Source organism: Notolepis coatsorum, assembly GCF_963971535.1.
Source record: "Notolepis coatsorum genome assembly, chromosome: 6".
Taxonomy (NCBI): domain Eukaryota; kingdom Metazoa; phylum Chordata; class Actinopteri; order Aulopiformes; family Paralepididae; genus Notolepis; species Notolepis coatsorum.
Genome location: NC_140170.1, coordinates 158,564,639 through 158,590,276, shown reverse-complemented (window position 1 = coordinate 158,590,276; position 25,638 = coordinate 158,564,639). Strand labels below are relative to the sequence as shown.

Below are 25,638 nucleotides of genomic sequence, written 5' to 3'. Positions count from 1 at the left end.
TGTCTACACCGGGCGGCGGTCGAACTCTGGCTATGGGCGTCTCTCAATCTGCGCAGCCTGAGGGCTCTCCACATCCCCGGCAGATAAATGTGGGTGCAGATGTGATGTAGCGGGGCGGTCCTCACCCGGACGAGTGGGGACTACGTCCAGACATAGTCAGACAGGTCTGGGACCGATTCGGGGAGGCCACGTGGACCTGTTTGCGAGCAGTCAGTCCTACCAGTGCCCCTTGTGGTTCTCGGTCAGTCGGAAGGACAACCCCTCTCTGGGAGTGGATGCCTTCTCGATGTATCCGTGGCCGCCCGGGATTCTGTACGCGTTCCCCCCCATACACCTGATAGCTCAGCTGTTGGAGCGGGTACGTCGGGAGCGCAGGACTTTGATCCTGGTCGCCCCGGACCGGGGCACAGCTGTGTGGTTCCCGGCGCTGATTCAGCTCTTGATGGCCCCGCCGTGGCCTGTTCCGTGGTCACCGCGGGCCCTCTCTCAGGCACGCAGAACTCTGTTTCTGCCTCCTGTTCTGGGGCAGCCTTTAATGGTTTGGCTGCTGAAAGGGTGAATCTGGTGGGGATGCGTCTTAACCCTACTGTGGTTAACACCATCCAGAACACGCACGCTCCGTCCACTACCGAGGTTTACGAAGGGAAGTGGCGTATGTTTCGAGAGTGGTGTGAGGTTGGGGGCCTGGACCCGGTGTCATGCCCCCTGGACTTGGTTCTTTCCTTCCTCCAGTCTATCCTGAATAGGCTGTCGGCCTCGACAGTGAAGGTATACACCGCAGCTATATCTTCTTGTCATGTGGGCTTTGAGGGCAGAACACTGTTCAGCCACGCTCTCGTGAGACGTTTCCTGCTTGGCGCACGGCGTCTCAAGCCTGTGGAACGTTCTCTGTCTCCGAGTTGGGACCTCCAACTGGTCCTGGGACAGTTGTTGGGGGCCCCGTTTGAGCCTCTTGAGCGGGCGCCATTGGATCGACTGTCCTTTAAGACCGCGTTCCTAACCAGGCCTTCGTGCCAAAGAATATCTGGAGCTCTTATTGCTCCAGGGATATTTTTGCTTCAGGCGTTTCACCCTCCTCCTCACGCTAGTGAGTTGGAGGCGAGCCTTCACCTGTTGTGTCCTGTCTGTGCGCTGAGGGGTTACCTTAGTCGCATGCAGGATCTCAGGGCTACCGATCAACTGTTTGTTTGTTACGGTGGCTCTCACGCGGGTAAGGCGCTGTCCAAGCAACGCCTGTCACATTGGTTATGCGAGGGCATTGCCCTCTGCTACACTTTGGCTGGACAGGTTCCCCCCGCAGGCGTCAGGCCGCTGTCCTGTTTGGGGGGGCCTCGGTGGAGGACATCTGCGCTGCAGCCTCCTGGTCCTCCCCGGGTCCTTTGTTAGGTTTTACCTCATGGACATGACTGGGGGCTCTGTCTCCCAGGCAGTCCTGAGGTCCGGGACCTCTCCTGCATCCCGCCATCAGGTGGGCTAGCAGATGTGTGGACCGCAGAGTGCTATGTCACACGTGGTCCCGCTTGCACTGTGCGTTCTAGGGTGACTGGTTCCCTTTTTCACACATTGGTTGTAGTTGACTGCCTCCCCCCCTTTGTTAGGACAGGCAGGTGGACGGGACTCCCCTCCTCCCTGGCAGGGGCTTATGGGCCCTCAGGGGGTGCATTTGACGTGGCCCCTTTTGATCTCATAATGGCAGATTGGCCAGTATGAATATATAACGAAGGTTATCCTATAACCCTAGTTATATGAATACTGGCTGAGCGTCTCACTCTTCAGCGCCCTGAGGTCCCTTGGATGTTTTTCACGTATGGAATTCAAACTTGGAAGGGCGTGGACGTGCAAGTGAGGTGCATGTGCAATTCTTCATGCGCACAGTAGGTGCTGGAGATGATATCTCATAATGGCGCTCAGCCAGTATTCATATAACTAGGGTTATAGGATAACCTTCGTTATGCACACAATCTCACATAATATAGTAAAACTGTAAACAGTCCTGTACAAAATCATTTGTTTTGAGAGGAACTAGGAACTAATGCACTGAGTGATGTCAGGGAACATTTCAAAATTTCTTTTCTTTAAGTGTTAAACATTGCTCAGGGAAATGACTGACTTGAGATCGATCAATCACTCAATCATTCATTCAATCAATCAATCAATCAATCAATCAATCAATCAATCAATCAATCAATCAATCAATCAATCAATCAATCAACCAATCAATCAATCAATCAATCAACCAACCAACCAACCAATCAATCAATCAGAATAGCATGGCCTAAAGCCTAACAGATGGTGTATTTATTTAGTAAGCCTATGGTGAAGAGGGCTCAGCTCAAAGAAAAGCATTGCAACCAAATCAATCAATAATCAAATCACTCCATAAGAAAAATATTTATTGGAAAATCAATTACATTGAAGGCAGTGACAGAATAGTTGAGATGCATTATGGTTGAAATGTCCCTTTTACTGTATGTGCTATCAAGGCAATTCAAAACATCTTACTGCCCTCTAGTGGTGGACAGTGAATTCCAGGAATTCCACCAAATTGCAACTGTCAAAATTGCAACATTTTGAAGATTGTATTCAGTTTCTTTTAAAAAAAAGTTGTATTATAAATTATTTAATGTCTTATTCTTCAGTTTGTAATGCTTATAATTCCAGTGACCTCAGCTGTATGTGTAGCTTTTCTGGTATGTTGTTAAAATGCTGTGGGTATTTCCAATGCCATTGATCTATATCTCTATTTGCGAACTTCTACCGACGTTTCATCAGGGACTACAGCCGGGTCGCGTGAATACTTTACCTAAGCGGGTTGTACTTCCGCTTTCGGTTTGCGCAATCTGATTGGCCACTGACGTTTCTGGTCATGTGACATGTGCGTCAATCGTGTGACGCCTAGTTCTGCCACCGGTTAAGCTTAGGCACTCTTTCGAAGTTGGTTAAGGTTAGAGTTTGTCTTAGAGCAGGGCGATAGAACACCAGCCCTGATTCCAAACTCTAACCTTAACCAACTTCGAAAGAGTCGCCTAAGCTTAACCAGTGATAAACTATAGGCGTTAGGTAGTTTGCAAGCTGTTAGACCCGGAAATAGGTGCAGAACTAGACGTCACACGATTGGCGCACATGTCACATGACCAGAAACGTCAGTGGCCAATCAGATCGTGCAAACCTGAGACTTGTCAGGTCATCACCAGTCCTGCCACTCCCTGTCTGAGTGTTGCTACACCTACCTAGGTACGAGGACGTAACCTGCCTGCTGTTCTATCTGTTTCCCTGCCTTGTCCTAACCCTGTCTCCCTGCGCCCAGGATCATCTGTCGCCCGGTCTACGCTGCCTCCCGAGACACCACCCGCCAGGACGTTCCTGTGCTTCGAGAGGAGTGCTCCTGCTCGCACCTGTCGCACATTCCTGAACATTCAATAACCTGTCTGCTTGGTACCTACATTAAACAACCTAAACTGCCTCATTCTCCTCTCCCCTGTGTTCTGCTCTTGGGCTCAAGTTAACGCTACCCTAACACCACTTTAGTTATAAATGATATAGTTTATGCATTAGACAAAAATAAACATTGTGCTGCCCTATTTATAGATCTGTCCAAAGCATTTGAATAGACTGTACAGTATTGGTTTTGAGTGAATTAAAAGCTATTTATCAGGCAGATTTATTATTATTATATTGTAAAAAGAATTATGCATTGAAATGTCTGTCTCGACGACATTGAAAATGAGGGTGGCCTCAATTGTCCTTTTTGAGAATAAATAAAGGTTTGAATATATACCCATATTTGTCTGAATATACCTGCATATAGCCCCTCTATATACTTGCTTGTACACCTGCATATAACACATAGCTCTGTATTTGAACCGAAGAGAATGGACTCCGTTTTACCCAGGTGTAATGATAGTTTGTTGTCAGCGAGCCAGGTGCAGATTTTGCCTAGTTCCGAGCTGAGGGTTTTTTCAACCTGTAACTTGTTCTTGTCAGAGACCAGCAGGGCTGAGTCGTCCGCAAACAGGAACAAGTTGCAGTCACAAGCTGACGACATTTCATTTGCATAAATTAGGAACAGTAGCGGTCCTAGTATGCTTCCTTGTGGAACACCACAGCTCACTGGGAGGGGGGGGGGATAGGGTACCATATAGGCCAGTATGCACCACGTGATTTTTTTTCGTGGCCGCAGTTTGCGAAGACGCTCTCTGATTGGCTAGCCCGCGTACAGCGAAGACCCTTTCTGATTGGTTTAGCTCCGAAGGGCTCTGGGATAGAAATGTCCGCCTTGTATATATTCTCTGCTTCGAAGTGGTTATGCTTTGGCTCTCTTTCGAAGTGGGTTATGCTTAGAGTTTGGAATCAGGGCTGGTGGTCCGCGTCTATACTTTCCGTAGCCGCATTTCTGGCAGATGTTTCTGGTCATGTGACATGTGCGCCCAATAGCGTGACGAGCTGTGTCTTTGCCCATTTCCACGTCAAACAGCCTGCAAACTACCTGGCGTTAACTTATATCGCCATGCTCTAAGACAAACTCTAACCTTAACCAACTTCGAAAGAGTGCCTAAGCTTAACCGTCGAAAGAACTTGCCTAACCTTAACCAACTTCGAAGATTGCCTAAGCTTAACCAGTGTAGAAAGTGTCGTCGGCCAATCAGAGAGCGTCTGTCAGAAATGCGGCTACGGAAAGTATACAGGCTGGTGGTCCATCGCCCTGTTCTAAAGATGAACTCTAAGCATAACCCACTTCGAAAGAGGGCCAAAGCATAACCACTTCGAAGCAGAGAATATATATGTACAAGGCGGAAGAGCCCTTCGGAGCTAAACCAATCAGAGAGGGTCTTCGCTGTACGCGGGCTAGCCAATCAGAGAGCGACTTCGGAAACTACGGCTACAAAAAGAAATCACGTGTATGGATCACTACTCGAAGTCAACTTCCTGTCTGTTGTTGCTACGCAACTACGGCTTGGGGGAAACATTCACCCCGGGTACATTGTGTACGCTTCATTTAGTGCAGAAAACGGATCAGAAAAGCGGAAAAATAAACACAAACAAGGGTAATTTTCTTCAGTGCATCACAATGCCAAAGAGTTGCTGTGTTACGTTTTGTACTAATAACTAAATCAAAAATCAAAATCACAAGTTTTATATAATTCCAGCTGAGGCATCACGGAGGAAAAAGTGGCTGGCGGCTATCAAGAGGGCACACGTAGACGCAGACGGGAGAGTCGATCAAAGCAGACACTGGTAAAATCATATGTATATAAATGTTATATATATACGTATATGTATATATATAAATGTTAGCTGCTACTTCACAGTCCATTATCAGTGTATGTGCACTGGAGGCTTCAAGTAGCCTACATGCCTTTTTCATGTTTATATGTTACTTTAAAAACGGAGCTCACTTTTGCTCGTACACACCTGTTGGTTGTCCCCTAAACTAAGATGGTGGCAGTCTCGTGACGTCAGAGTGTCTGTCCTTATACCTGTATCACTGTACATATTATACTACAACTCTACATACATCTAATTAGCACTACACTCAGTAGTATTTACTCATTTGTTATTTTGTACCCAGTTTAATCACCTGTACATTGTATATTGCTGTTGCACTTTACTGCTACATTTGCACTCTGGTTGGATGCCAAACTTATTTTCGTTGTACTGTATTTATGCTGTATAATAATGACAATACATTTTAATCTAATCTAATCGAATCTAATCTAAGATAGCACCTGGATTTAAAATTATTAACTAAATGCACGTGTCATGTTTTCCCCAAGGGACATGGTCACATGGGCGTTGTTCGATGTATCCACTTCCATCTCAAAACAAGAGTGAAGTGATTCATAATGGACAGAGGTTGCGCAGAGCCGCTGCGTCCTAACTTCGCACCGCTTCAGTTTACCAGCCAGCGAAACGTGGAGACTCGTCATCATGACTGCGCGGACCAATATTCACTTGAAAGTTATTCTCATTGGGAACTCCGGGTAATAGCCTAATAATAGTAATCATTTTTTTTTTTTTTAGCTCGCTCAAATGTTCTTAACGTTGTCAGCGTTTTTTTCGTTTTCATTTCCCTATTATCTACGTCTACAAGTGTGTGTATGTGTGTGTGTGTGTGTGTATTTATTAGTTATTAAATGTAGCTAGTGCGATGATAATAAAGTGAAGTGTGTGTGTGTGTGCGTCTGTGCATGCGCCCGCCCTCGCGCGCACTTCCTAAAAACAAAGTTTTAACTAAAGGGGAAATGTTATTCCTGTGCCCAATTCAGTCATTTGTAAACATGCACCACTTTCTCCTGAAGCTCGATTTGGAGAGAGAGATCCCTCTAATGTGTCACCTTGATGTTAAATTCGGGGGCTATTCCATTTTGTGGGCCCATAAAATGTGTTCACGAGGCTCTTACACGCAGGTGTAAGGTTTGAGTTCTGGCTCAGTCATGTTAACCCTTTCACTACCACACCACAGAAGGTTAACCTTTCACTACCACACTACAGATGGTTAACCGTCTGTAGTGTGGTAGTGAAAGGGTTAACCGTCTGTAGTGTGGTTGTGAAAGGGTTAACCATTTGTTGGGGGGCAGTGAAAGGGTTAACCTTCTGTAGTGAAAGGGTTAACAACTAGAACTAGAATATAGCCTGAACCTCATCTCAGTGTGAGAACTCACCGTAACATTATATGGTTCCACAAAGAATGTGCCTCATTCATTGTCTATGGAACAGGCCCAGATCTTACGGTGACATCACCAATTTGGGGGATTTCTAGCTTTGGGAGACAGAGAGGCGCATGTTCACAAATATTGACTGAATTATCTCGTGGCACAGGAGGAATGAGGTGGATTCTGAAAATGGGTGACATTCCCCTTTAAAGGAACACACCAACATGTTTGGGAAATTAGCTTACCGTATTTTCCAGAGAGACAAGAAGATAGATACCAGTTTCCTCTCTGTGCGTTCAGTAGAAAGCTATCTGGCTGCATGTTAGCCTAGCTTAGCACAATGAATGGAAGCGGACATGGCCGGTTAGCCTTCGGGAGAGGTGTTAGTTGGACAATGCCTAGGATAACCGGCCAGAGAGGAAACTAGTATCCATCTTATTGTCTCTCTGGAGAAGACGGTGAGCTAGTTTCCTAAAATGTTGGCGTGTTCCTTTAAGAGAGGTAGAGAGAGAGAGAGAGAGAGAGAGAGAGAGAGAGAGAGAGAGAGAGATGTTCTTTAACGGCCAGAGGTGTGTGTGTACACAGGGTGGGGAAGTCCTCCTTCATGGGCAGATATGTGAACCACCGCTTCACCAACATGCACCGCACCACTGTAGGCACAGACTTCCTCACTAAAGAAACAAACATAGACGGCCGCACAGTCGTCCTGCAGGTAAACAACTGAAAACGGCACATATTACAACCGATGGTGCACCACTGATACTTCTGTTAAACCAGGATAGGTTTAAAATATTGTACAGGTGCATCTCAATAAATTAGAATATTGAGGAAATATATTGGTTGCCTCTGTGCCACGCCGCATTGATTCATGCAAAAGGAGCCCCGACCAAGTATTGAGTGCATATACTTTTCAGTAGGCCGACATGTAATATATATATATTTTTATTGGTTTTGTGTAATATTCAAATTTTTTCAGATACTGAATTTGGGGTTTTAGTTGTAAGCTATAATAGAAATAAAGGCTTGAAATATTTCACGCTGTGTGTAATGAATCTATATAATAGACTATTTTCACATTTAAAATTTATTTAATAATGAAATAAATAAACTTTTCCTCGATATTCAAATTTATTGAGATGCACCTAAACGTTTCAGAAATCACCGTTAACTATTTTATTTTATGTTTCAAACAGAAACAAACTTTAGATCTCTTGTCTCTCTTATAGGGAAAATGTATTTTTATATCAGTTGTAGGCTAAACAATAGTATAGGATAGTAGCCTATTCAAGTCAAGTCAAGTCAAGTCAAGAGTTTTAATTGTCACGGCATACAGGTATACAATGAAATGCGGGAAATGAATGGCTGATAGTGAGAAGAGCAGGGCACAGCAGAGACCTTTGATCTACTGTATCTCAAAGGAACACGCCAACATTATGTGAAATGTGCTTAGGCCTACCGTCTTCTCCAGAGTCAGACAAGAAGATAGATACCAATTTCCTCTCTGTGCGTTCAGTAGAAGGCTATCTGGCTGCACGCTAGCTTAGCTTAACAAAAATGAACGGAAGCGGATACTGACCACTAGCCTAGCTTAAAACCCCGGGAGTTGTTTTGGCTAGCTGGTCCGTGTCCGCTTCCATTCATTTGTGCTAAGCTAGGCTAGCTAGCAGCAGAATAACTTTCTACTGAACACACAGAGAGGAAATTGGTATCTTCTCGTCTGACTCTGCACTGTTGATTCTCCTCCCTTGCCCTCCTCAGATCTGGGACACTGCCGGCACAGAGAGGTTCCAGTCGCTGGGCACGCCCCTGTATAGAGGCACCCACTGCTGCATGCTGGTGTTCGACGTCTCGTCTGAGGCTTCTTTCTCTGCCCTGGACGTGTGGCGGAAAGAGTTCATGGCCCAGGCGGAGACCACCGACCCACAAAACTTCCCCTTCGTCGTGTTGGGGAACAAGACTGACCTGAACCACAGAGAGGTCAGTAAACGTTAGAATCTACAATTTAGTAATTTAGTTGAGGCTTTTAATCCAAAGCGATTTACAGATTGTGAACATGTCACCAAGAGGGGTACATCTCTGGCAGCTAAGGGTCAGTGGAGTGTTACACTCTGAGTGCATAGTAGTATAGACATATTAGCAAGATAGGTAGTAGTATACAAATAGTAGCGTAATATTAGGGTACATAATAGTGAAAAGAGGGAGGGTTAGTATATATATTTCTCTTCAGATATTGTTTGAAGAGGTGTGTTTATAGTCGATGGTGGAAAATTGGGTGGGTTTCAGCTATCCTGACTGTGGTGGGGAGGTCGTTCCACCATTGTGGAGCGAGGACTGAGAATAGCCTGCTTCGTTTTGATGACCCCCCAGGAGCACGGATAGGAGTAAAGATGCAGAGCGTAGGGGTCTTGAGGATGTGTAGTTAGAGACCATTGACCAGAGGTAGGAGGGAGCCGTTCCCCTCGCTGCATGGTATGTCAGGTCAAGGACCTTGAAGTGGATTTGTGCGGCGATGGGAAGCCAGTGCGTGCAGTTCTCTGAGAAGTGGGCTGACTTTGGTAGATTAGAAATCAGGCTGGCCTGATCATGAAAAATAAATAAATAAAAATGAAACATCAATATCAATAGAATAATCCACTGAGTGGGTAAAATGTGGGTGTGATTTCTAGTGGCCAGGAAGCGTGAATACTTTACCCAAGGCAGTTGTCCTTCCGCGTTCGGTTTGCGCGCCCTGATTGGCCTCTCAGCGCCCAATCGTGTTGCGCCTAGCTTTCAGTTCCACAACGTAAGTCCTCGCCCATTTCCTCGTATTGTTTTCATATCAATCGGCATCACATCAATATAAATAACGTAGTGTTTTCATCTCTTCATATCAATCGGCATCACATCAATATAAATAACGTAGTGTTTTCATCTCTTCATATCAATCGGCATCACATCAATATAAATAACGTAGTGTTTTCATCTCAGATATTAACACTTTGATCGCCAGGGTTAAATTCATAATTTACCATCCCTCGCCAGCCCTATTTAACATGGAGAAGTTCCCCTTCTTTGCAGGGCTATAACTTTTTAAATTGTATTGCTAAATTGACATTACTATGGCCCATTCAACGTCCTATATCTATTGTTCAGGGTGTAGCAGCGTTATACTTTTTCATTCACATATTCATACTAAAATACGGTCTAAAGTATAAGTATGTTTTTATCGTTTTCTGCAGCTTTCTCCAGAACTTGATTTATAGCCCTAAATGCATTATATTGATGATGAAATACAGTTTGATAGGAATCTGTGCGAGATAAAAAATTTCAACTGGACGTGCTTCTAGGAGTTACTAAGTATGATCTGATGTTGACCGGATGGGCGGGGGGTCGTTTATAATTCCGTGGCCAACGTTATATCATTCATCTAGTGTGGGTGATATGATCATTGGATCTTACCATATCTTCCTCGCGCCGTTGGACGATGAGCGTGGAACTGAAATATTCCTATTATGGGATGTAGAAATATCCGATCCATTTCCAGGTTGTATAATAGTATATACGTCCAAATCATGTTGTTTATCGAGTTATTTGCAACCGATCGACGTCCAGTGTGTCAAGATGGAGTCCCACTAACGATAGCGAGTGCCCGGACGAAATATGGGTGAGCACCACTTCATCCGCATCACTTCCTGTTTGGGTGATCCACCGATCGGCCACCAGATGGCGCTCTTGAACCGTTGGAGAGTTGAGATGGGCTCAACAGTACATATCATGTCTCCGGGGGAGAAATATGATTTCGATCACAGATTTTTGAAATATTGACTGCGTCGGGGAAAACCGTGCTCGTCACGGATCTGGGGGACACGAGTTCGATTCCCGGACCCGCCGTCATTTCTCAGAATGTCTTCCCCTGCTCTACATCCCATTTCAACCTGTTTCTGTCGGTCATGCTTGACCAGAAAAGCGATAAACGCTAAAAAATAAAGTTTAAAAAAAAAAAGACGCTGCCCAGCGTCTTCGGCAGAATGAGCATGGCGGGGAAAGACGCTGCCCAGCGTTTTCGGCGATTAAAGGGTTAACGTAACGCGCTATTCATATCAATCGGCATCACATCAATATAAATAACGTAGTGTTTTCATCTCTATATTAACGTAACGCGATATTCATATCAATCAGCATCACATCAATATAAATAACGTAGTGTTTTCATCTCAGATATTAACGTAACGCGCTATTCATATCAATCGGCATCACATCAATATAAATAACGTAGTGTTTTCAACTCTTCATATCAATCGGCATCACATCAATATAAATAACGTAGTGTTTTCATCTCTTCATATCAATCGGCATCACATCAATATAAATAACGTAGTGTTTTCATCTCAGATATTAACGTAACGCGATATTCATATCAATCGGCATCACATCAATATAAATAACGTAGTGTTTTCATCTCTATATTAACGTAACGCGCTATTCATATCAATCGGTATCACATCAATATAAATAATGTAGTGTTTTCATCTCAGATATTAACGTAACACGCTATTCATATCAATCGGCATCACATCAATATAAATAACGTAGTGTTTTCATCTCTTCATATCAATCGGCATCACATCAATATAAATAACGTAGTGTTTTCATCTCAGATATTAACGTGGGGAACCTTTCCATGAGACTGCACTGCCTTCGGCTAGGGCGAGAGCGCTCAACACGACTCTTTGTACAGGAATAGGACTCAGGAGGTATAGTATACGGAGTTTGGGGGAGGATTCGCGAAACATGTGTTTACCTGTGGCCAGGGAGAACCAGGAGTTGCATTGAAACCTACCAAGCAACCCAGGTAGACCCCCACGACCAAGGTTATCGAACTACCAGGTCAGACGGGCCGACTTAGTCTCGCTGAATCTTCCCCAGCTCGATCCATCTAGTGCGGAGATAGTAGGGCTAACGTGATTGGCCGCTGAGAGGCCAATCAGGGCGCGCAAACCGAACACGGAAGGACAACTGCCTTGGGTAAAGTATTCACGTGGCCAGGAAAGGCCAGTCCTCACTTGTACATGTCTGTCGGAGAGCACAAGATGCAGTCGTCGAGGAAGGAATCAGGAAAATAAAGTTTAAACTTGTCGTTTGTAACTACTTGATATGACCAAATGTAATTAACTACTGAATAAACTAGATAATTGTATCGGAATGTAATCCAATTTCTAGAAAACTAATGCTAGCCTAAATTTAGTGTAGTTAAACTTAAAGGGATATTTCACTGGGGGCGATCGTGGCTCAGGCGGTAGAGCAGTCTTCTGGTAATCGGAAGGTTCCTGGTTAAATTCTGGCTCCTCTGCAGCGTGTCGAAGTGTCCTTGAGCAAGACACTTAACCCCCAACTGCTCCCGATGAGCAGGTTGGCACCTTGCATGGTTGCCTCCACCATCGGTGTGAGTGAATGTGAGGCATTTAACTTCAGTAGAAGTTTCAGCAGTCTTACCTCGCAGTGCATCTACAAGTAAGCTAGCAACCATTGCCGTCCCGGTTTCTAATTCACTTAATTTTGCGGACCGGACCTAGTCTATATATAATACTTCTGAGGTATCAACAAACTACTGTAGTGCAGATTTCCATAAAACAGACAATCCTCAAGTCAGAGGTACATGTTTGTTTTGCTATGCGACGTGTCTACAGATGCATTACCTTTGAAAAATAAAAGCAGATGTGGTCAATTTGTTGTACGTTTGTGTGCCGTTTATCTTTGTCTTGTGTGTAATGTTTGGGGAGTAGTTACGGTTACATTGACAGTTGGTAAAACTACACCTCAAGTGAAAAATAGTAGTTAGTGTAGAGGAGTTAAGTGTCTTGCTCAAGGACACTTCGTCACGTTGCCGGGAGGAGCTGGAATCGAACCGGGAACCTTCCGATTACCAGATGACCGCTCTACCTCCTGTTGCCCCCCAAATAGTTCCTTCACTGATCACTAGAAAATGGCAATATTGGCTCATAAATACACCTACCATTGACACAGAATCATATTTCTGAAATTAATTTATACTTATAGCCAAATATTTAGACTAGATCCCCAGAATGAATGGAAGTGAATGTGGAACACCCGGAAGAAAAGTGTTAATAATGGCCATTAGTATAATCACTTAAGAGGTAAGGCTGCTGAATTGTGAAAGTTCAGACTGAAGTGAAATATCCTGTTAATAATTACACACAGTAAATAAGCTCTCTGGTGTTTACATTCCTATTCGATTAAAAGGTAGATAATGGAATGATGAGTCACTTAAAGTCCCCATGAAACGGCTAGCAGAATGCCATTTGATTCCACATCATTTATGCCTTTGCTGGGTAAACAGGAAGCTAGGGAGGGACTTCTTGTGGATATTGATTGGCATTTTCTAGTAGCCAATAGTGCTGAATGTGCATTACAGTCAACTCATTGGCTAGCAAGCTGATGTTAGCAATATTACACAACATTAGTAACGTTAACTAGAAAGCCAACATTGAACATTTGTTCAATTTAGTTAAATAGGCTGAGTGCTAGCTCAGTTACAATGTGCTGTAAATGTCATTCTCGAAAGCATTTCATTAATCGCAAAACTAGTAAAGGCCCCCCCATGTGCAGGATGACTCAACATTATTTATTTCTTTAGTTTTCCACAAAATTACAAACATCTATTTTGATTTCATGGAGCGTTTAAGAGATGCTGGATTCAACCGCATGCCTTTCAACCGTCTTAACCATCCTACTGGCTTCCCTTACAGGTGACCTGCGAGCAAGCGTCCATGTGGTGCGAGGAGATAGGAGCTAAGTACTGCGAGGGAAGCGCCAAAGAAGACCTAGATGTGGAAAGGCCCTTCGTGGAAGCGGCTAAGGCGGGCCTACGACAGGTGAGTCCCACTAGCGCCTTCCTAAAGTACGACACAAAAAAAAATCCCACAATGTTTAACATGTTTATTTTTGATGATAAAAGATACATTACTCCCTACAGTACAAAAAACACACGTTGGAAAATACAAGACATTTCCAGATAACCTGCAAACAGCCGAAAGAAACTCGCAACAACTGTCAGTGCTAAGACCAGCACGTGTCCCAGTGTGGGAGGAATAGTTCTGAGAGACCTCGGCACTGCTGATGATGACCTACTTTAACAAGGGTGCAAAAATAGTGACCCGGCAAAAGGTACTGTGGAAGGGACACGTTTTTTTTGTATCACATGGAGAGGAACAAACTCATTAAATGTCTTTTTTTTCTTTTTGTTTAGTTTTTTGAAGATCCTTCAGTTTATGGTGTAACTTAAGGCATCACTACTAAAATACACAGCTTTGCATGCATGTCTAGTTTTGTTCAACAGACACACTGACACGCACAAAAGTATGAATGAGTATGAAAAGAGAATTCTTCAGTAGAGAGAAAATGGAAATTAAAATCAGGAGAAAAACGGGTTGGGGGGACGACGACGACGACGACCAAGGCGCCGAAAAGAACCTTGTGAGCCGGAGAGAGGCGACGGAGTTCGGCCACATCCTGGTCGTCTCTGGCAATTACCTTCTGAATCCGTCCTTACAAGATTACTCGTATACACTCGTGTCTGATCAGAAAACTGTCCTCGCTACTCGTATACACTCGTGTCCGATCAGAAAACCGTCCTCGCTACTCGTATACACTCGTGTCCGATCAGAAAACCGTCCTCGCTACTCATATACACTCGTGTCCGATCTGAAAACCTCCTCACTTAGACCACCTCAGCTGATGTCTTCGTGTTGCAATGAACTCAGTGAATCAGACTCCTACAGTGAATCAGTTGACAGAAAGCAAAATCAGAACAATCGAGGGAGACTGTATATATATATTTCTGTTTCTTTTTATGAGTAAAGACACAAAAAAGGCAATCAAGAGATGACCAACATGTAAAAACAGTTTGTTACAGGTAATTCATTATATAAAAGGCCGAGATGATCTTTTTAAATTTTGTTTCTTTTTCATTTTTTTTGTTGTAGTTTTTCTTCTCTTTTTTTAAATTCTCGCTATATGAAGAAACTAATTTACAAGTGAGTACACTCTGGCTATATCTTTCTTCCCCGACACGTCTCCCATTCAAATCCATACATGGTATACATGTCACAGTATACTTCACACCGTCTGTAATCTCAAATACACAGCAGTGGGAGGAGGAAAAAAAGAAAAATAAGGAAATAAATTTATTGAAGGGATTCACATACAACTCGACAGTATAGGAGGGAAAAGATGTCTACCAATATAATTTTCAATAAACTAAAATGAAGAGGGGTGGGGGGGGGGGGCATACCACATGAAAGCGTAGCTAGGACAGGTGATTAGGGTATGGGGATGGGGGGGGGACTATGACAAAATGATCATATTCTTCCTCATTGTACTCCTTTAAGTTTTCCAAGTTTGGCAAAACACAAAGTAACGCAAGCATCGAGTGAAAGTTGTAGTAAAAGGTAAAAAGCTCTCCTCTCTCTCCCTCCCTGGGCCTCCCAAGTTCCCTTCAGTCCTGTTAACCTCCGCGGTCCTAAGTTCTAGAACAAATAGAGAAAAAGAAAAAAAAGTCTCTTTCATACCCCTCTGTTACACAAGGACATGACCAACTTGAACCAAATACTTAAAAGAAAATTTTAAAATAAAAGTACGAGTGGCTCCGCCATGACGCAGCCACCCCTCTGTCGTGTCCCACCAACAAACTATGGGGTTTAACAATAGTCAAATAAAAAAAGAAAGAAAAGAAAAAAGAAAGAAAAGAAAATGAAAAACAAGGGAGTTTTTTTTTTAAAATGCACACTTGACAATACACATACACACAGGAGAAAAGCTTAAAAAATACAAAAATAAACTACACAAAGATCTTCTGCGTCATTGCTTGCTAATTTTTTGGGAAGATTTGCGAGATTTCTTTTTTTGTTGTTTTTTGAGTGTGCTGCAAGTCTCAGTCCTGACAAAGTCTGCTGTTGGTTCTCTACAAATCTCTTCCTCTTGTAATTCATCTCATCCACTCCTTCATCGTCAGCCATGGGGGGGGGGGGGGGGGGCTCAAAAGCGCACAGTGATGACATAAACCAGGAGACTGGGGTCCAGTCCCCCGTCTGTACAGGTTGGGCTCTTGATAAGAAAAAAAGGTTTGGAGGAACAAGTGCTTTTTGTGTTTTGTTTGTTTCTGTATCGATTATTCCTCTCATCTAAAACCAAACGCCACCATCTGCTTCTCCGTCAGCAGTCATCCTCTCATGTAGTCTCTCTCTACAGCCTCCAGATTCAGAACAGAAAACAAAACAAAAGTAACATTCAGCTCAGGCAGGCTCCCGGGTTCTCGTGAAGTTGTAAATGCTTCTCTACGCTCGTCAACTACTGAAACTAGCCAAAGATAATATATTAAAAAGGTTCAGGGGGGAGGGGGGGTGAAAAAAAGCTATGTGCTTTTAGTTTGTGTTGCTCTAGAAATAGTATGACCAACTGAAAAAAACGAGTGGGGGTGGGCAGGGGGTTATCTACAAAAACAAAACAAAATAAACCCCCATCTCTCAGACTGACTTTCGATCTTGGCTTCAATGCGGTTTTTCTGCCACTGTCGCTGGCTGGAGATCGGAGCCAAATGTTGAGGATGAGGGTGGGTGGTGATAACATGATGAAGGATGAAGAGATGGAGGGATCAGTCTTCCTGGGTCAAAGGGGGGAGGGGGAGGGTATCCGGGCGTGGCACCCTCACTGGTCTGTTCTCGCCTTCTTTGGACCAGTAGCCTTGCTGTGGAGGGTGAGACAGAAACCAGATTAAGTCTGGGGTTGTTGACACTGCAGACATACATTCTGTCCAACCAGTGTGATGTGGTCCTTAATGTCCCCAGAGTTTGCTCAGAGCAGTGTAAATCTGCATTTAGCTATGATGACCCTCTAGCTCATGGAAAGTCCTTAAAGGAACACGCCAACATTTGGGGAAATTAGCTTACAGAGAGAGACAAGAAGATGGATACCAGTTTCCTTTCTGTGCGTTCAGTAGAAAGCTATCTGGCTGCATGTTAGCCTAGCTTAGCACAATGAATGGACATGGCCGGTTAGCCTTCGGGAGAGATGTTAGTTTGTTGGACAATGCCTAGGCTAACCGGCCATGTACGCTTCCATTCATTGTGGTAAACTAGGCTAACGTGCAGCCAGATAGCTTTCTACTGAACGCAGAGAGGAAACTGGTATTCATCTTCTTGTCTCTCTCTGGAAAAGGCGATAAGCTAATTTCCCAAAATGTTGGCGTGTTCTTTTAAAGCTTGAGATTCTCTCCTCTGTTGCAGAGTTTAAAACCTTGATCTCCAACCTTTGTCAATCAATTGTATGTATTTTAATTGATTGTTATCCTTAATTGTCTTATTGTTATGATGTTATATTCTGTGTGATTTTATATGGCTTTTTTTGCTTATTTCTGTATGTAAAGTTGACATGACTGTAAATGAGGGAAACCTCAATTGCCTTTTCGAGTTTAAATAAAAGGTTTGAAACTAAATGAAAAAGATGTAAATAAAACAGGATTATGGACTCCTTACGTATCTGGGGAGGTGCCTGGTCTTTTCGCCGCGGGTTTCGCAGATGCTGCGTCTTTGCCGGACTCTAGAAGACATAAAGAGAAGTACCACGTGTTAAAAGTGCATCTGGCCATCCTCTGATCAATTGATCAAAAGAATGGACTGCATTTATATAGCGCTTTTATCCAAAGCGCTTTACAACTTATGCCTCACATTCACCCATTCACTCACACACCGACAGCAGAGGCAACCAGACAAGGTGCCAACCTGCTCATCGGGAGCAGTTAGGTGGTTAAGTGTCTTGCTCAAGGTCACTTCGACATGCTGCCCGGGAGAAGCCGGAATCGAACCGTGAACCTTCCGAGTACACAGACGACCGCTCTACCTCCTGAGCCACTGTCCACATCCTTTCGAGCACCTCAAACAATACGAATCCTGACGATCAACTAACGAGCTCACCCTGGAGCCATCGGACTTGAGTGGCAGGGCCGTAGCCCTTCTCGTTGCGTGCGGCGATGCGGAAGATGATGGCGGGCTTGGTGGTGTAGTCGATGTGGGCGTTGGAGAGGCTGGAGGACTGCACCAGGCAGGAGGGGCTGGGGCCGCAGTACACGCGCATGAAGGCCAGCTGGGCCGGGGTGGAGGCCTTGGCCTCCGTGGTCTGGTTGCTCTGGATGGCCAGGTACACGGAGTACTCGATGATCTTCCCTGACGTCACCGAGGGCGGCTCCCAGGTCAGGTGAGCTCCGTCTGGGCTCTGGAAGGACAGAGAGAGGGGGAAGTTACCAGGGTCGCAGTGGTAGCAGATGTTCAGTCGATACCGGGCTAAAACAGGGCTTCGTTTTTTCCCTTCTTCTTCATCTAATTATTCAACGGATGAGCTAGGTTTAGTTTTCTGGGTGTTAATGTTCGCTACAGTTCTCTTGGCTGCGATTCAATTCAATGAGGCAACCGTGTAACAGACAAAAAAAAAGAAATCAAGCAAAATACATCTTCCAATTATGAAACAATTTGGTAAAAACAAAACCCTATAGAAAAATAGGGTGTTGGTTTAAAATGGTTAGAATAAAAATGTAGGGCTCTGAATCGGTTATTGGCAGCGATAAAGTGTTACTGATGCATCTCTAGACCAGCGTCAAATCTACTAACACAAGTTCTACTGCTGTACAAGTTCAAGACTACCGAGCACCTAAACAAAGCCTGGTTACCTTGCTGATTTTGATGGCACAAGGTGCCCCAGGGAAGCCTGGTAGGCAGGTCTTGAAAGCGGAAATCTCAGAGAAATTCCCGCGGCCGCACGCGTTGATGCCGGCGACGCGGAACTTGTAGGCGGTTCCGGGCTGCAGTTCCATCTTCTTCATCTGGGCGTAGTCTGGCATGACGCCCGAGTCATCCTAGAGAGGGTTAATAATAATACACTTTATTTGTATAGCACCTTTCATACAAGAACTGCAGCTCAAAGTGCTTCACAGCAGTAAAAAAAGACATAGGCATAAAAGTGGCAGATCAAGAGCAAGGCATAAAGTGCAGAAAATAAGTATAAAACAAGCATAAAATAGACAACAGCAAAATAGACAAAGTCAAGGTAAGGCATAGAACATTAAATCGTTTTTCACATTAGAATCGAACTTCTTAATAGGCCTCTTTGTTTACGGTTTAATTATCACTGATACACATAAATATATATACTTTACACAACAGTTCTGAATTACTTTACAGAACAACAGCAATAAGTATGTCTAATTAAAGTGTTATAAATATATATATATAGTAAAATAGAATAGACAGTAAAATAGTGCAATAGTGCAGTGCAATAAAATAGTTAGTCAAGTAGAATAGACAGTAAAATAGTGCAGTGCAATAATATAGTTAGTCAAATAGAATAGACAGTAAAATAGTGCAGTGCAATAATATAGTTAGTAAAATAGTGCAGTGCAATAATATAGTTAGTAAAATAGTGCAGTGCAATAATATAGTTAGTAAAATAGTGCAGTACAATAATATAGTTAGTAAAATAGTGCAGTGCAATAATATAGTTAGTCAAACAGAATAGACAAGAGTAAAAGAATGCAATAAAATAGACGTGGTGTTCGGTGCGGCTGAGGTCACAGCAGGAGCGGCAGGGAACACTCACATCTCCGTGAGCGTCGTCTGCGGGGACGTAGAAGTGGGTGACCACCATGTTGGTCACCTTGACGATGCCCACGTCAAACCACTGGTTCTCCTTCTTCACCATGGTCCTCACAGGCGTCGGCTGAGGTGTTTGTTTCTGAGGACAGAAACGACACGTTAGGATTTGCGTAATTTACATTTAGTCATTTAGCCGACCGCTTTTATCCAAAGCGACTTACAAGTTCTGTACGACAAGTCAGCAGGAAGGGCACAACTCTTGTAGCTGTGTAACAGTGTTCATCAAACAGTATTACAACGTGGGTGCTGCAGTGTTGAGTGCATAGTAGTAGAGACATATTAGCATAGTAGGTAGTAATATAGGCAAGGAACATTATTGATAGTAGAAGACGGCAAGAAGGATCCCCCCTCTTCTTTAATCTCAGATGTTGATTGAAGAAGTGTGTTTTAGTAGACGACGGTGAAATAATTGAAACGCCTCAAAAAAAAAATAAAAAAAAAAACATCAGAGAATGGAAGATATATGGGATGACTCACCCCTCCTTCGATGCCATTGGCCACCTCGGCCAGAGCTGCTGCAGCTTGCAGCTTGGCGGGACTCGCCACGGATATAGACGGCGCGAACGTGCTGGACGGAGCCAGGGCTGCGGGATGAGAGAGCAAGTGCTGTAAGACCTATCCAGACTACACTACAGAATACACAGATACTCATTTAGCCAGGGGTGCAGGATGAGAGGGCAAGTGATGTAAGAATGATCTGTCCAGACTGCACAGATAAACACTGTCAATTACAGGGCTGTGAGGTCATGGAATAACCTTCCAAGTAACATTAGTTCCATCAGTGGAAAGGCATGTTTTAAGAAAAGACTCAGAATCCACCTACAGTCTTTAGTCTAAATAGAATGAACATGATTGTCTTATTTTTCCATCTTTGAATTAAAAAAATAAATTCTATGACCAATGAAATTGATTTGATCTTTTTGTTATTAGGATTATGGATTGCTTGATTATGTATGTGTATGTCTGTCTTGGACCCCAGGAAGACTAGCTTGACGTCAAGGCGTCCAGCTAATGGGGATCCTTTTAATAAACAATCATTTAGCCAGGGCTGCGGGATGAGAGAGCAAGTGCTGTAAGATCTGTGCAGACTACACTACAGAATACACATACTCATTTAGCCAGGGGTGGTTCATCGAGCACGGATGGGACTAGACTGAAGACCAGAGGCGACGAGCACATTAGATCTGCTCAGACCCTAGATATTTTTAAGTCTTCTCTGAAGACCCACTTCTTCTCCCTGGCTTTCAACTCAGGTTGAGCTGGGCACCCGATTTTAACATGTATCTCTGTACTGTACTTCTTGTATTGTGCTGCATTTCTGATTTATGTCACTGGAGCGGTCGGGGTCCAGTGATCTCATTACTATCTATTCCTAAGACCCGCACAGTCTTTGGCCAGAATTCCTTTCGTGTTGATTCCCCTTCTCCTCTCTATATATTGCTAGTAGTTATTTAGGCTGTTTTTAACTTCATTGTCTCTACCTCATTGGATGTTTGTCTTGGATTCATGCATACTGTTTATTTATTTTTGCCAGGTCATCATTGTAAATGAGAAGCTCTTCTCAATTGATCTTCCTGGTAATAATAAAAAGGTAAAATAAAATTATAATAAAAATAATAAGTATTAGGGGGGAAAGGGAGTAATTCGTTCACTTGCACAGCCTGTTGCATATATACAGGTGCAATAAATTAGAATATCGTGGAAAAGTCTATATATTTAGCTGTATTGATGCAGTCATTTGTGCAAAAGGAGCCCCAACCAAGTACTGAGTGAACATGTATGAACATTTCTATGCATGAACAAGGCGGACATTTCTATATACAAAAGAAAAATACATCTATTTTTTTTATTGGTGATACAGAATTTTGGGCTTTTATGAACTAAGACATAATCATCAAAATTAAAACAAATAAAGGCTTGAAATATTTCACTTTGTGTGTAATGAATCTATAATCTACGAGAGTTTCGCTTTTTGAATTGAATTACTGAAATAACACTTTGGATGCCACGCCCGAGATATCTTGGGTTTACCCCCCGACCGTTGAATGCCCATCACGAGATTTCTCATTTTTTTTTATTAGCGATCTGAAATCATATTGCATCAAGCGAGCCTACCGTTGGATATCCAGGCACCGCCAGCACTCGGATGTGAAAAAAGCGCCCCCTATCGTCTCCCAGATGGTAAATCACCCTTTTGGATTGGACTCAATGAAAGTAAATGGGAGAACGGATTTCTGACTCCACATTTTACTTCTCACTGATGTAACCGGGGTCTACCAGAGTTCATTCTGGAACCTTGGTGCCACGGCGAATATGTGTTCTACTGTACACACGGTGGGGGATCAATACAATTATCGATTTTTTCGAATGGCGATCGGAAATTGGAATAAACCATTTGGATACCATCTGACCTCAGGTAAGGAATCTATGTTATCAGTCTTAGGATAATCAGACTCGTTTTCACAGAGATATAAGCGTTTCCACTATATGTGATATAGTTGTTTTGACTGTAAAAGCCATCAGGAAATAAGAGCAGCGATTATCAGCGCGCGGCACAAGCGTGCATGCGCACACATATACTATCGATCATCTAGCGTTTATTTGAAAACGATTCATAAATAGGCTGACAAATGACAACGTTCTGGAATATTCCAGTAAAAGACGATTATCATCATAGGGTTGTTTTTTCCGTGAAAACGAGTGATTTTCAAAATGCTATCAAACGGAAATGAAGCGATAAAAAAACAATCTGCCTTGACAAATTAGTCTTTGATAAGCGACGGGCAGATTAGACACATAACCATAATTTAAAACATAGATTAGGCGATATTAAGTTAACATTGGAGTTGGTTTGGGCATCAAGGGGGTAAAAAGGAAAACACGGCGTGGCATCCAAAGTGTTAAAGAAAGTTGATTTAATTGATTTAGTTGGGCTGGGGCTTCTCCCTGGGCTGGGTCTGGAAAGTTGATTTAATAAAAAAGAAAAGACTCATTTAATCAGATTAATCACTTTATTCAAATTGAGGATTTAGTTTGAGGATATAATTTTTGTTTCTTTTTTATACTTTTTTTTTTAATAAAAAGAAAAATTTAAAAACGAAGGTTCGAACGTTAATTCGGAAAAACCCTGACGGAAGTTCGAATACCAAAAACAGGCTTCGGGGACAGCCTTACTTCCCTGTTGCATATATACCTGTGAGATAAACGGTCTTAGTCTCATCCACTTCACCGGACCGCTGCATATATACCTGTGAGATAAACGGTCTTACTCTCATCCACTTAACCGTTGCATACCTGTGAGATAGACTGTCTTACTCTCATCCACTTCCCCGTTGCATATATACCTGTGAGATAAACGGTCTTAGTCTCAGCGGAGGCGCGAGGCAGCAGCGATGCGACAGCACTGGTAACGGCGGCAGCCATCTCGTTGTGTCCGTTGCTCTCCGCCAGGGGGTCGTTGAGGCTGTCGGCCGGGGCCAGGCCCTCGGTGGGCAGGCTGGCGTCCGTGGCCCCCTGCTGGGCGGCCGCCTGGGCCTCTTGGAGCTGCTGCTGCTGCTGAACCAGAGCCGCCAGCTCCTGCTGCGTCAACACGATGGGGATGCTGATCGGCTGCTGACTCTCTGAGTTCCCCTCGTCTGTACGAAGGCACAGAGAAATGCTGAATGGTTGCGTTTATATAGCAGCTTTTATCCAAAGCGCTTTACAATTCTTTGTTCCTCACATTCACACACCGACAGCGGAGGCAACCATGCAAGGTGGTGACCTGCTCATCGGGAGCAGTTAGGGGTTAATTGTCTTGCTCAAGGACACTTCGACACACTACCCGGGAGGAGCGGCAATCGAACCGGTAACCTTCCGGTTACCAGACGACCGCCTCTGCCGCCTGAGCCACTGTCGCCCCCAGTGAAATATCCCTTTAAGTTTAACTACACTAAATTTAGGCTAGCAGTAGTTTGCTAGTAGTTGGATTACATTCTGATACAATTATCTAGTTTATTCAGTAGTTAATTACATTTGGTCATATCAAGTAGTTACAAAACGACAAGTTTAAACTTTATTTTCCCGATTACTTCCTCTCCGACTGCATCTTGTCCTCTCCGACAGACATGTACAAGTGAGGACTGGCCTTTCCTGGCCACTAGAAATCACACCCACATTTTACCCACTCAGTGGACGAATCTATTGATAATTACGTCATTAGATTCTAACATGTACACAACATAAAGAGACATTTTGACACGTAACTGTTATTAACACTTTAATCGCCATGGGTTAAATTCATAATTTACCATCCCTCGCCAGCTCTATTTGTCTATGGAGAAGTTCCCCTTCTTTGCAGGGCTTTAACTTTTTAAATTCTATTGCTAAATTGCCATTATTATGGCCCATTCAATGTCCTATATGTATTGTTCAGGGTGTAGCAACGTTAAACTTTTTCATTCACATATTCATACTAAAATATGGTCTAAAGTATAAGTATGTTTTTATCGTTTTCTGCAGCTTTCTCCAGAACTTGATTTATAGCTCCAAATACATTATATTGATGATAAAATACAGTTTGATAGCAATCGGCGCGAGATAAAAAATGTCAACTGGACGTGGTTCTAGAAGTTACTGCGTATCATCTGATGATGACCGGATGGGCGGGGGATCGTTTATAATTCCGTGGGCAGCGTTATATGATTCATCCAGAGTGGGTCATATGTTCATCATAGCAGTTTATATGGAACACGTTAGAATATAACGCTGAATCTTACCGTGGCTTCCTCGCGCCGCTGGCAGATGAGCGTGGAACAGAATTTTTTCTATTATGGGATGGAGAAATGCCCGATCCATTTCCAGGTTGTATAATAGTATATACGTCCAAATCATGTTGTTTTTTCGAGTTATTTGCACCGATCGATGTTCACTGTATCAAGACGGAGTCTCTCTAACGATAGCGAGTGCCCGGACCACATATGGATGAGCAATTCCGGTTCAAAGGCTCATTTCCGGTTGGCGATCTGCCGATCGGCCACCAGATGGCGCTCTTGAACCGCTAGAGAGTTGAGTGGAGCTTTGCAGTGTGTCTCAGGGCTCCGGAAAGGAAATATAAATATATTCGATGACAGATTTTTGAAATATTGACATCAAAGACGAGTTACGGCGTCTTCGGCAGAATGAGCATGGCTAGGAATGACGTCTTAACTCGTCCCGGGCGATCATAGTGTTAATGCTATTATAACGTAAAATATTATGCCAATTCCAAAAAAGATTAAATCACAGTAAGCTCTGTGGAGCGACGTACTCATGACGGCCTGCTGTGCGGCCTGGAGGACAGCCTGGATGGCCAGAGCCTGGGCCTCCTCTGTGGCCGCAGCCTGGGCCGCTGCCTCCGCAGCTGCAGTCACCGCCAGCTCCTCGTCGGACAGCCCAGTCACCATGAGGGTGGTGCCCTGGGCCTCGGCCATCAGCTCGGAGGGCAGGTTCATGGCGGTGGCTGCTGCCTCTCCTCCCTGGAGAGAAAAACAGTCCTGGCGGGTTACATCATCTGACAGAAAGCACTGCTAGTAATGTGGAGAAAAAAAACGTCCGGCTGGGCTCCTCCGCGTACCTCTGCCTGCTGCGTCTCCATGGCAGCAGCTGCCTCCGACGCCTCGTCGGTCTGCATGGGCTCCTCGGTGGAGCTGCTGGCGGCCGCGCCATCGGTGATCGACGAGATAGACTGGAGAAAGAGAGGGAGCCTCGGAGTGAGCCATGGACCGAGTTGGGAGTTTCTTTTTTCTTTTCAGAATCAGAAAGGTCTTTATTGCCAAGTATACTTTTGACATACAAGGAATTTGCTTTGGACTTTACTGGTGCAACATTAGCGGACAGACATTAACAAACAGATAATACAATAAAGTGGTAGAGTCAAGTAAAATGAAATATGAGCTTAAGTTAAGCACAATAGAATAATATATTTATGAAATAAAATATAGGCCAGGGCTGTACAACTGGGCAGATGTGGTCAATTATACAATTATATACACTAATTAGAATGAAGTAACAAGTATATAGTCCAGAAGGGTGTGTTAATGTAACACAGTGGGGGTTACAGGTTCTTTTTTACTATAGGTGGCATGTGGTGGTCTATACCCTCCCCAGACAGACAGTAGGGCAGCATGTGGTAGTCTAGAGTCTAGAATGTAACGCGTGCAGAGGTTCACACTAGGGCTGTAAATTTTTTTTAACATTCCTTCTAAAAAACATATAGGTTCGAACGATTCGAATATCTTTTTTTTTTGGATCCACTTTTTCTCCCATTT

At 43.7% G+C, this 25,638-nt stretch overlaps 2 protein-coding genes across 7 annotated transcripts in view; one reads left to right on the top strand and one right to left on the bottom strand.

Moving 5' to 3' along the window:
- Nucleotides 1–5,858: 5,858 nt before the first annotated feature.
- On the top strand, nt 5,859–14,354 carry LOC311230616 (ras-related protein rab7). Of its 2 annotated transcripts, XM_084316952.1 has the most exons (5): nt 5,859–5,981; nt 7,239–7,365; nt 8,412–8,630; nt 13,400–13,525; nt 13,627–14,354. In XM_084316952.1, exons 1-5 carry the CDS (start codon nt 5,929–5,931, stop codon nt 13,711–13,713), a joined length of 612 nt encoding a protein of 203 aa, XP_084173078.1. In that variant the 5' UTR covers nt 5,859–5,928; the 3' UTR covers nt 13,714–14,354. The 2 variants fall into 2 exon arrangements, with proteins under 2 accessions (XP_084173078.1, XP_084173077.1); XM_084316951.1 differs by having other exon boundaries at nt 13,400–14,354.
- Nucleotides 14,355–14,483: 129 nt separating this feature from the next.
- Nucleotides 14,484–25,638, bottom strand: part of hcfc1a (host cell factor C1a) — a 75,250-nt gene continuing 64,095 nt past the window's right edge. For all 5 annotated transcript variants that reach the window (XM_084316945.1, XM_084316947.1, XM_084316948.1 and 2 more), the window contains exons 20-28: nt 24,945–25,055; nt 24,639–24,846; nt 22,696–22,986; nt 19,829–19,935; nt 19,296–19,430; nt 18,370–18,555; nt 17,621–17,918; nt 17,183–17,246; nt 14,484–16,395 (exon numbers count right to left, since the gene is read on the bottom strand). In XM_084316945.1, coding sequence (XP_084173071.1) covers nt 16,356–16,395; nt 17,183–17,246; nt 17,621–17,918; nt 18,370–18,555; nt 19,296–19,430; nt 19,829–19,935; nt 22,696–22,986; nt 24,639–24,846; nt 24,945–25,055 — 1,440 coding nt within the window. In that variant the 3' untranslated portion in view covers nt 14,484–16,355. The remainder of the gene's footprint in view (nt 16,396–17,182; nt 17,247–17,620; nt 17,919–18,369; nt 18,556–19,295; nt 19,431–19,828; nt 19,936–22,695; nt 22,987–24,638; nt 24,847–24,944; nt 25,056–25,638) is intronic.